We start from the raw sequence: 12,413 nt of genomic DNA on the forward strand, positions 1-12,413 counted from the left end.
TCAGTTAATTGTGCTTTCCGTCATGCAAAGTATATTATCATACACAATAAATAAAAAAAGTTGGAAAAAGTGCAAACCAAAAAAGTATACATTATTTGTTAACGATTTCATTATGTAATTATGGACAGTTTTCTTTGAACACCCTATATTTTAATGGCACTAGTAATCAAAAGAAAATAGTCCTTTGCATTATATAATTGTATTATACAAAAACAATTGATTTATAACGATAAAGGAATATACGATATTTTGTAGCTTGCTTAATTTTTATATTTAAAAAATAATTACCCTTTTAAAATAAAAAAAATAATAAAATAAAGCAGAAAAAGTAAGAACGCTATCACGACTATTATGATATAATAGATCTAGCTCTAAAATGTAAGCAGGCAAAAAATTTTAGCACCACATTGAGGAACTCTTACATGGGGGTAGTAGACAGTTTTATAGGCTGGGGCAGATTCAGACTGCTAGGGTGTGCCGATGCTGCTTTGTAACTGCAATAAGGCAGTGGAAATCGCCAACTGTATAGACTAAAATTACCAATTTCTATACTAAATACGAAATTAAAAAGGGAAAAGAAATTCCTATGCCACAAAAGCCAGAAAGGTGGATGATTATGATTTAATAAAATCAGCAAAAAACTTTCAAGAAGACAAGAAAATAATTTGTCTTTCTACGTTCAATGAAAAATAAAGAAAATCGTTTCATTTTCAATATAGCTATTACGTATCACGAGAAAACGTTTTTATTTAATAATGGAATGAAAGAAATAAAATTGGCAAAACTAAAATAAATTATAATGTTAACCAAAACTTTTTTCATTCAATAAATTCAAAAAACCTTTTCGTTTTCGACATATGGCGGGTATACATATACGGGAATTCAAATCAAATAAAAAATACAGTCACAAAATTAAAACTATTTTTCAATAGTCCCAAATGCACGAACTTTACAATTGTTTTACAAAGAAAGTAACGAACAACTATGTAGTGTATAAAAACAAAAGCGGATACAAAAGATGTGACGATAAATTGGAGAAGATAAAGATTAAAAACTATTATTTTCTTACCTTCCCAATTTCGGGTCTTCTTCGTCGGTAGGCTTGGATTTGATCTTCTCCAATATATAAGCCAAAATGCCCGACCTGCTGATATAACAGCAGGCGATATCAATGATTAGTATGATGATAAGTATTGCTGCTACGACTACTGCAACTATCATCGCACTGCTAATGGGTGGTTCTTGATAAATCGGCTGATTCATCCCTATACGTAAAAGACTTGTGTGTATTAAATATAACAACGAATTCGAAAACAATTTTTGTATTAGTAAGTTTTGACAAGTTAATAATGCTTCTTCATTCTAAAACAAACGCATTTACTGACTGATGGTAAACTAGTAAAAACTGTAATTTTTGTTATTAAAATTCGAAAGAACGAACAATAATTAAATAAAATTAAACGTTTCAGGAATCCAGCGACGGAAATCGAACCCGGTAATATCGCGTGACAGACTTTGAACGTGTTTTGTACTGGTTAATTACAAATTTTAATAAATAAATTAAAANTGGTTTAAATTCCACACCTTTTGAAACACTCGGTACTGTAAAAACTTGTTTAGAGCACGATAATGTTAACATTAAATTTCATTATGTTTCAAAAACTAATTTAGAAATAGATGGAATCATCGGATCAGACTTCTTTATCAAAAATAATGCAAAAATCGATTATTCCACCAATCAATTAGTCACGCCACACAAATCTTATCAATTATTCTTTTCCGAAAACAGAATACTTAACATTATTACACTTAATGAACGTACAGAACAAATAATAAAACTAAAGGCACCAAATTATCAGACAAATAAAGACTATTTGTTCGAAGGCTTCACCGAAGAAAATATTAAACTACCTTCTTGTATTGTTAAATTAGATAAAGATAAGGAGTTTGTAACGACTGCAATAAACACGTCAGATCAGAAATTAACTTTCGAACTAAACAAAATATCTTTGCTACCATGTCCTGATAAGTTAACGATAAATTCTGTTAGAACTAACTTAAAATGCTGTCGTATTTAGAAGAAAATTTTTACACCAAGAGAATTTCAGAAGCTAATACCAAATTAAACTATGCCTAATATAATGAAATTATGTAAAAACCACCCTCACGTCAGCTTATCCAAAAATTAAGAAATGGTTTACGTGATGGACGAATTTCAAATCAAAAATTGAATTTTTTTGTTAAATGTCAAAATTATACATATTTTTGTATAATATATGTGGCATTCTAAAGAGCCATTGATTGCCCGAAGAAAAATATCCCCATCATTACAAATCGTATATTACCCTTATATTTCGAATTTGTATTTCTCCTGTAGAGATCACAACCGCTGTGCATTTGTACAATCCGTCATCAGATTCTCTGACATCCTTAATGATAAGACCGTTAGCCTTTACGATGTATCTGTCTTTGGTGGTTAATGAGACGCCATTTCTTTCCCAATTGATTGAGGCAGAAGGATTTGCCTCTGCCTCGCAACGTACTCTAAAAGTTTCGCCCAATTTCGGATATTGTTCTTCAGGTGCGTCTTTCCACTTTATTTCCTCTAAAATTCCCGTTGCAACTTACGATATGATAATAAAAAGAAAAGGACAGACAATTTACCTATAATTTTTATTTCTTTCGAGGCCTTAAGTTCTTCTGTATTCGAATATTTAGCTGTACAAGTGTAAGTACCTGCCATGTCTTTCGTTATTTGGGAAAATACGAGTAGTGCGCTTCCGCTATCAGGTGTATTCTAAAACAACCAAACAAATACACCTGCAGACTTCCCCACCAGAGATTCCATTTATCAGTACGTCAAAATTAGAAAATGCTTTGGCAAATTAATGAGACAAATAACTATAAAATTCTATCTCATCTTTAGTAGGATTTTTCATTGCTTTTAATATTAATTTGAAAATTCTTTCTCAATTTTTTTTCCACTAGAATTAATAATAAATTATTTTATGACTTTTTCAGGAGTTTACCACATCAAGTCTGTAAACGGTCCGTTTCTTAAACAGAAACAATTTTTGTTGCTAATTTTAATGAAGAATATGGTGGTGTATGTTGGTAAAGTTATTATGACGTTTAAGTAGATATATGTGTTGAATGTATAGGTATTTTTTTGAATTTTGATTGCGTTAATATCGTCTGTAGGTTTTTGTCTACTCTAAAAGGGACAGATCATGCTGGATTCGAAATTAACAATTCAAAATAAGCAAATAAGTTTCTAAAATAGAAATGAGTGTTTTAGAAATAATCCAACTAATCGTAAAAGAGGAAAATCAATAATTAATATAATAATAATAATCCGTTTTTATTGTTTTGAATTTCCACAAATATTTTAGCGATGTTATTAATTAGTAATTTAACCATTAGTTAGTCAATATATTAAAAAATATTGATACTGATTAGGAATATATAAGTATTATAAGCGAAATTCATATTAAAAATTACACAAAATTTATACAATTTTTTACCTATAACAGTCATTTGCGTATAGTGTTACCCCTGGTACATTCTTTTATTCTTTTTTTTTTCGGATTTTATTATTTGATTTATTCATATTACATATTCGTTTAGTTTTACAAATGTCAAAAGGTATTAATTGACCTTTTAAGTAAAATATTTGTGGTATCTTTATGGTGAAATAAGTGATTTGTGTCTCTACACCCATTTAAATCAGAAAGCTAAGCAAATTAATAAGACAGGGTCGTACTACATTTAAATTCTAAGGGCCAAAAACACAAAAATTCATCAATTGAAACGTTCTAAATTATATGAAAAATATATTAGATTTTTATGTTATTCAACCCTTAGAATTCGTATAAAAATTGCTACGTACACTTCGACTTGTTGACAAGATCCTCTGAAAGGGTATTTTTTTTAAGTCGATTTGACATTTAAAAGCATTTAGCACTTGACAAAAGCCGGGGGGGTTGATGTTGTCGATGATCGCACACAAGAACAGTTTCAAAACCTAAAAAGCCAGTAAAAATCTCGAAACCAACATGAGTTTTATTATCATCACCTTTTTTATCTTTCACTTCTCGACAACAACAAACTTTTATTACATTTCTCATTTTTATTCGTTTTATTATTACAACAACTCATCTGGCTTAAGAAAAACGTATTACAAATGCATCTTATTGTCAGTTATAAGAAAAGTAAAAATTTCTTATTTCATTTAAAAATAAACAAACAAAAAATTAAAAAAAAAAAACGATTTGGTAAACATTAGTACACAATAATACACATATCACTTCGTTTTTTCTTTTCGTTCACACCAAAAACATGCAGTACCTAACAAGAACATATTGTTTATATATTTCGAACACACTAATCAATTTAATCAGCGGTTAATTTAATTAGAATTAGACTATCAAGCCGTAACAATCGCATCAGTACAAATTTTATTTGTTTATTAATTAGAGATATGTTCAGAGATTTAGTAGTCTTTTTAGTATTATTTAGAAAAACAGAAGTCGAAAAAACAAATTATCTAGGCTTAAAGAACCATGCAAAATACAGATGAAGGCCATAGTCGGGTAAGCAAGGATAAATTATAAGACATTTTTAGCAATTTCTAATGAAAATTCTGTTTTAAAAGTGGCTAAAATTGAAACAATATTTCAGTTTATTGACGAATATTAAATTAATTAGTTTTCCGTTTCGGTTCTTTTGACCGTTATCCTTAGAAATTACATCCCAACGTTTCGTCTGCTACTGCGGTGTCATTTTCAAGAGTAGTGACTTCGACCTCGGGCGAAACCTTGGGAAGTAAGTTAAGGATGGAGTCCAAAAAGTCCCAAACACAATACTTTGCATACCAAAGACGCCGATACAAAGTTAATTATAACAATTAAATGTGTATCTTGTTTTTACTCATAGAAGAAATGGATAAAGTATTAGAAATGAGATTAATAACTGTGGAGCGAGATTATCCATACTTACCCCATGACCTTGTAACAAGGAAACACTTGAAAAGCAATGTCATTTAATGAAAAATATATCTGTGAAAAACTAAAGCGCCTAAAAAAGTTTTGTTCTTCGCAAGACATGTTCTTAATTCGTACTTTGTTTTTTTTTTATTAAACTGATTGAAACCAAAAGCAGCAACAACATTTAAAATAATTTCTCATGCGTACATTATGGTTAATAAAATGCAGTGCGTTTTCGACAGATTTTCATCGTATAAGTGAAATTGGAGCATTTGAATCGCAATGAAAACCTGTTAGAATCCACCCCGTATATGAACTCTTGCATATATATACAGGATGTATGGTGACAAAACTAACCAATAAAAACGGATATTAATGTGTTATTCGTGGCATGCCATCAAGCAAATGGAATGTGGAACAATAATTATTATCAATAATAAAATAAAAGAAAAAGAAAATAATCTGATGTCAAAGATAGATGCTCTGATAAAATGCTATAACAAATTGGAATATTTACAACACATTTAGAAACTTTTTCTATTTCCTTCGAATTATTTTTAAGTCCTCAGTTACATTTTTCATCAGCACTCTAACATTATTTGATTGAACACGTCTATGCCAAAGTGGTCCTGTTACTTATCGTACTATCAATAAAAACACTAGGGCAGTTTCTAGTAGCCTAAATAGTGTTGAACACGTTGTAGCCCTTCCATAAAATCCATCTAAAGATGAACGAACAAGTTTTTTTAAAACAACACCATCATCATTAAATTTTCAATAGCTAATAACAAGGCATCAGCTAACGTAAATTTATTATGCGACAATAAGTAAATAAATAAAAACAAAAAAAAATAGTATTTCTTTGAAGTCACACAGTAATACTTCATCGAAGCAGAATGTGTCACTTCCTAAATATTCATGTAGGCCTATAAAAAAATTGCTTCCATTTAGATGGCACAGTAAAAGACAGCAAAACAAACACAAAACAAAAAATCCATATAAAAACGTGACAGTGTAATAAAAAAATACAAAAATAAAGTCATGCTTAATTAATAATTAATAAGCGAAATAACTTATAAAAAGGAAAACTAAACTAAAATCACAAATGATAAAAACAACAAATCAAAGTCCATGTGCAAACAGCGAAACTGAAAGTAAAGTTCGGCCAGTACTTCACTGCACTACTGCTAATATTATCTGTTAAATAAACATCTCTATATCCAGGACCCTCACCTCTAGGGGTTCTGATCCTTATTTGCGCTGGAGAACTAGAGCCAATCGAGTTATGGGCTTTCAATTCAATTTTGTACACTGTGTCCGGCTCTAAATTTTTCAATTCGTAATTCGTATATTGAAAACTATGGCTTATTTCCGGACTACATTTGTCTAAATTATCTTTCCATTCACCATTAATTTTCTCAATCTAACCAACAAAAAAAAATCGTTTGTTACCTGCTTGCTTGGGAAAGAATAAAATTCAGTCGAGCGAAACTTTTTATGTGCAAGATGAACCGGGAACTGTTGTGGAAGAACAAGTAAATGAACCACCTTTATGCATTTTTTGAAAATACCATTTCAACTCTTTCTTCGACCCCTAAACAATTGTTACCCCTGTTAAGTTAAATATGGGTATTCGGATAGACTTTGAAGTTTTCTAGATTATTATTATTTACAAATTTAAGAAACAATACACATGTGTGGCTAAACCGGAACAAATTTGGTTTAAAAAAATATTTCGCACAAAAGTCTCGCTCCTACTGTAACCAATCTATTGGGTTGTTCGAAAAGTCATTTCGTTTTTTCCCGACAGAGGATTTAATTGTATTCTTTTGCATCCAACGTCACATTTAAGCCGTATAATTTTTATATGCTTTGAGAGCTCATACAGCAAGGCTTGTGTGTGAAAAATTCCAAATTTCACCAAGACAACGCGAGACCTCACACAAGTTTGGTCACTCGCCAAAAGCTTTTACAGGTTGAATGGGATACAATGCTACACCCACCACATTCTCCAGACCTGGCACCATCGGATTATTATTTGTTCTGGTCACTCCAAAATTTTTTAGACGGTAAAACCTTCACCTCAAATGAGGAGGTCAAAAACCTCCTCGATCAGTTTTTTGCCAGCAAAGACCAAAAATTTTATGAGCGTGAAATTATGCTAGTACCGGAAAGATGGCAAAAGGTGTTGGACCAGAACGGTCAATATATAATTTAATAAAGTATTTGTTTATTATACGAAAACTGTCTTTCATTTCCACAAAAAAAACGAAATGACTTTCCGAACAACCCTATAATTCTTGACGAACTTACCACACAATATCTGATAATGTACATATCAATGGGTGCGCCATTATCATTGGGAACATTCCATCTCAAATCGAAATGGTCCGCATAGGAACTAATAATGATATCCCTGTTTTGTACCAAATCATCCGGATGATAATTAGGAATGAGTATTTTGGGTTCTGCCGGAGCAGACCTCCTGGGCATGGTGATCTGCTGGTTACCACCCCACCCACCCATTCCCACGTCATTTATAACCGCAAATCTAAAGTTGTAAGTCACTTCCGGAATTAAATTCTCCAATGTATAAGATGGTGCACCTACAAAAACGTCTTTTTGTAGCTGACTTTTGCTATTCTTTGCCAACTTTTCAACATAAGTTGCTGACAACATCATCATCAGTGATAATTTGGTTGGGGTTAACGGTTATTGGTGTTACGACTCAACCCCAGTGGAGTCCATCAAAACACGGAAAAGCGTTTCAGACTTACCTACAGTCCATGTGTAATTTTGGGCATTGTTCCAATGCCCTATCCGTTCCGTTTGATATTGTACCACGTATTTCCGTAATGGTAGATCGTGGAAATTGGGCGGACCGACTATATCAAATGTGATCGTGGTTGCTGTGATGTATGCAATTTTGACTTGTTGCACAGGTTTGGGAACGGTCGCTTGTTTCAGTTCGATTATAATGCTGTCATTTCCAATTTCATTCCTAGCTCGACATTCGTAGTGTCCCAAAAACCGTTGTTGGTTGCCGACTTTGACTATCAAAAACGATTTGGGACCGTTTCCAATGACCCACATGTTGGTACTGTTGCCTTCTAAGGTCACTCCCTGCCGCCTCCACTCAATTGTGGCGTTCGGAATTGCTTCCGGAATACAAGACAGATTTGCTAGTCTCTCACCCCATGTCCAAACAGAAGTTAAATTTCGCGTTTTTTCGAATGTTGGTGCAAATTGCACGGTTATATGACCGTTTTTGTAAGCATCTCTAATACTGTTTTTTGCTATGCATTCGTATAATCCGTCGTCACTTCTCTGTACGTTCGTTATAGTCAGTATACCATAACTTTCGCCTTTAGCAGGGTCAAATCTTTGTTCGACGATGATTCTGTTATCCTCTTTTTGAATGCCCAGTTGGAATGGTTGTCGGTTGCTCAGTTTTCTAAATGTTACAGCAGGAGCCGGGCGACCGCTCGCTTTACAGATTAATTGCGCTTCTTTCTTAATTGGTACAGTGGCGTTAAGAAATTCGTATATTCGGGGTGGACTCAGGACTTTTAGTTGAACGTACGCCTCGTCTCTACCAGCTCTGCTTTCTGCCACGCAAGTGTAGTTTGAATTATCGATCAATTCGACGCGGGTTATCGATAACAAGCCTTCGTTTGGCTTGACCGAAAATCTATCTGTTTTCGATAGATCCTCTCGGCTACTCTCTTTTATCCAAGTGTATTTTGGAGGTGGTTTACCACTCGCTTTACACATTATTTGAGCACGTTCGCCCTCAACGATTTCCAAATTGTTCATGGGCTCTATTTTTGGAGGAATCTGGACTTCAACCTACCATCAAATTTTTCACTTTATAACGCAAAACAAATAGTCGCGGCTTCAGTTTGAATTGTTAATTTTTACTTTTTATTTATTACTGGAACAGTAAATCTACTAACCGGTATACCTACCACACGGAAGAGAAAGATACCCTTATCTTTCTCGGCTAGTTGCAGGTAACGAATACTGCTGGTATTTGTGCATTCTTCTCTCTATTTAAACAGTTTGCAGAGTGTGTCTCTCTCTCTCTTTTAATACCTATAATTTATTTAAGATTCATAGAACAACAAATGTATAGTCATAAAAGTGAGACAAAATCTACCAACTGTTTAAATAGAGAGAAACATGCAACCAGCAAGCAGTGTCCGATACCTGCAGCCGATAAGGGTATCTTTCTGTTCGTTGTAATAGGTATGCGGGTTAGCAAATTTATGGTTCCAGTACTAAACAATAATTTATATATAAATATTATATATAATTTGGACTATATAATCTAAAATCAGTAAAATTAAACTGAACGACTATTTACCCCCATCCCACATGCTTGTTAGAACTAACTTAAAATGCTGTCGTATTTAGAAGAAAATTTTTACACCAAGAGAATTTCAGAAGCTAATACCAAATTAAACTATGCCTAATATAATGAAATTATGTAAAAACCACCCTCACGTCAGCTTATCCAAAAATTAAGAAATGGTTTACGTGATGGACGAATTTCAAATCAAAAATTGAATTTTTTTGTTAAATGTCAAAATTATACATATTTTTGTATAATATATGTGGCATTCTAAAGAGCCATTGATTGCCCGAAGAAAAATATCCCCATCATTACAAATCGTATATTACCCTTATATTTCGAATTTGTATTTCTCCTGTAGAGATCACAACCGCTGTGCATTTGTACAATCCGTCATCAGATTCTCTGACATCCTTAATGATAAGACCGTTAGCCTTTACGATGTATCTGTCTTTGGTGGTTAATGAGACGCCATTTCTTTCCCAATTGATTGAGGCAGAAGGATTTGCCTCTGCCTCGCAACGTACTCTAAAAGTTTCGCCCAATTTCGGATATTGTTCTTCAGGTGCGTCTTTCCACTTTATTTCCTCTAAAATTCCCGTTGCAACTTACGATATGATAATAAAAAGAAAAGGACAGACAATTTACCTATAATTTTTATTTCTTTCGAGGCCTTAAGTTCTTCTGTATTCGAATATTTAGCTGTACAAGTGTAAGTACCTGCCATGTCTTTCGTTATTTGGGAAAATACGAGTAGTGCGCTTCCGCTATCAGGTGTATTCTAAAACAACCAAACAAATACACCTGCAGACTTCCCCACCAGAGATTCCATTTATCAGTACGTCAAAATTAGAAAATGCTTTGGCAAATTAATGAGACAAATAACTATAAAATTCTATCTCATCTTTAGTAGGATTTTTCATTGCTTTTAATATTAATTTGAAAATTCTTTCTCAATTTTTTTTCCACAATAATAACCCGGGACCTTTGGCTTTACGGGTTCGATTCCCGACGAGGGCGTGACAGCAACAACAAAATTTTTTTCTTAATAATTTCAGGTAAGTAATAAATAGTAAAAAATAAAATGAGAATGAAGTTTCAAATTAATATTTAATATTAACCTTCAGGAATTTCAATGCTCGCATGTGACAAGGATCCTAATTAACTAATCCTACCTGTATGTATAAATTGGTATCAGTGTTGGTGTTATCAATTCTTCGACCCAATGGGTCCCTCCATTCCAACTGTGTTATTTGATCGGGTTTGTCGACATTAAGCTTACATGTTAATGCCAACTGCGACCCGACAGATTTCGTAATTTCACCATTGGGCTGGATTTCTATCTCTCCTTCGCACTTGGCACGAGCTTAAATAAAAAGAGAAAATATTAAAATTTTCGTAATGGTTTGTAGCCCAGAGGTTCCCAAATTTTCCCGAGCACCATCCACGTTATTATGTGCGTATGCTTCACTGAAAGTACGCACTTTTGTAAATCAGTTGCAAAATAAGTGATAGTGAGTAAAATTATTTATTACATATATGTATTGGCGACTCCATGCACTAGTATCAAATTTTAATATTTGAAAATTGTTTAGAATACAAGATCCTTAATTTACACGATGAAGAGAAAATAACGTACGTTGAAGTAATTTTCTTGCGCATCGTCATCAACAGTTTCCTTACTTCAATTATTGGGATTATTTTCATTAGCTTCGGCCATGTGCTTTATACACAATTTCCTAATTGACCCGATCGGGAATTTGTGCTGTGTAATTAAAGTTGATAACTACCTTCAATTAGGAGCACACGGCACAGAAATTAGAGCAATACCTTGTGATTAGAAGTTAACCGTGACGTTTATTCCTCAGATGGTGAAACTAAACATTCTTTTAACAATATTACAGAACTTATTTTAAAAGAAAACTAGGAGAAGCAAGATTTAAGAATCTAGACCAGCGAAAAATACCTCATGTTAACCAAATTTTATAAGAACATGTTCTTAATAAATCCTAAATAATTTATTATTTGTACGTAATATTCTGTGGTTAATTGTAATCTATTACTGAGTGGTTATTTTCGTAAGAAAAAACATTTTCCAACTTTATTTACTACTACATTACTAAGAGTTGTAATATTTGCTGTATGTTGGGTTATCTATATTTTATATTATAAATTGTAGAGTAATTTAAAATGAAAAATATAAACATTAGCATCCCTAACAGTGTCTAAATGGAAAACATATAATGTAGAAATGAAAATTCAACAATCCACTTCAATTAAACCGGAATTATGGCTCAATTATAGCCTTTGTTTGAAATTGCCCCGGCGCATCCACCAAAATTTTCAATAATCTTTTAATCAAATTATTCATAACGTTTGTACATCTTTATAAATGCCCTATTTTTGGCATTAAAACAATAATTTAGACTAAAAATGATACGGACAAGTAAATATATGGTGGTACTATTCATAAAAATCCAAATTCCTACACCCTTTTTTGTGAATTAAATTAAATTTCCAAGATCGGATTAAAACATTAATCTCATTAGGAGTGGAGGTTCGAATTATGTCAACTTTTTTATTATCGTGTTTGCTTGATGAGATGCGTTAATCCCCTGGCGAAATTATCGATATAAATCAGATTTCGAACCCAGTGCAATTTTCATCAAACTTTGTCATCAGTTTTCGTCGCCGAGACGTTCATTCCGTTCGTTATAATCATTAAACGCTGTAAATTTTGTTCGGATTGGAGATGAGGGCGGCGATGAAATTATTTGTACCAGAGATTGATGGGCATTTTAACAACAGTATGGGAATTTGCAATCGATCCTTAAAGTGGAGTGAGCGACAAGCGGTGGCAAGGGCACGGCAGGGGTTGCCCGATTGCAAGCCCCTCTCGCATAAAAGCTCTCTCTTTTATGGACGAATGTAAATTTATATATTTTTTTCTTTCGTTCTGTTCGAATACGCCGATTCAAGCCTCGATGAACTGTTTCTCCTTTCTTTTGGATCTCCTTACTCATAAAACCAATCGAAACTGCATCATCATTCACAATCAATAATATATGTATATA

The 12,413-nt window shown here is 32.9% G+C and overlaps 2 protein-coding genes across 5 annotated transcripts in view; both read right to left on the reverse strand.

Annotated features, from left to right (window-relative positions):
* LOC108741104 (fasciclin-2) overlaps positions 1-12,413 on the reverse strand; it is a 109,168-nt gene that overhangs the window by 801 nt on the left and 95,954 nt on the right. The window contains exons 2-9 of one of the 4 annotated variants that reach the window (XM_018475746.2): positions 10,515-10,705; positions 9,988-10,120; positions 9,669-9,928; positions 7,763-8,834; positions 7,299-7,591; positions 6,219-6,408; positions 1,070-1,265; positions 423-494 (exon numbers count right to left, since the gene is read on the reverse strand). In XM_018475746.2, coding sequence (XP_018331248.1) covers positions 423-494; positions 1,070-1,265; positions 6,219-6,408; positions 7,299-7,591; positions 7,763-8,834; positions 9,669-9,928; positions 9,988-10,120; positions 10,515-10,705 — 2,407 coding nt within the window. Of the gene's footprint in view, positions 1-422; positions 531-1,069; positions 1,266-4,922; positions 5,708-6,218; positions 6,409-7,298; positions 7,592-7,762; positions 8,835-9,668; positions 9,929-9,987; positions 10,121-10,514; positions 10,706-12,413 lie in introns of those variants that run through there. The other 3 variants (XM_018475745.2, XM_018475747.2, XM_018475748.2) reach the window with 3 other exon arrangements.
* On the reverse strand, positions 2,081-2,931 carry LOC108741107 (fasciclin-2-like). The gene is made up of 2 exons (XM_018475751.2): positions 2,665-2,931; positions 2,081-2,605 (listed from the first exon to the last, which is right to left on the reverse strand). Exons 1-2 carry the CDS (start codon positions 2,741-2,743, stop codon positions 2,328-2,330), a joined length of 357 nt encoding a protein of 118 aa, XP_018331253.1. The 5' UTR covers positions 2,744-2,931; the 3' UTR covers positions 2,081-2,327.

This window comes from Agrilus planipennis, unplaced genomic scaffold (genome assembly GCF_000699045.2).
Source record: "Agrilus planipennis isolate EAB-ADULT unplaced genomic scaffold, Apla_2.0 scaffold229, whole genome shotgun sequence".
NCBI classification, from domain to species: Eukaryota; Metazoa; Arthropoda; class Insecta; order Coleoptera; family Buprestidae; genus Agrilus; species Agrilus planipennis.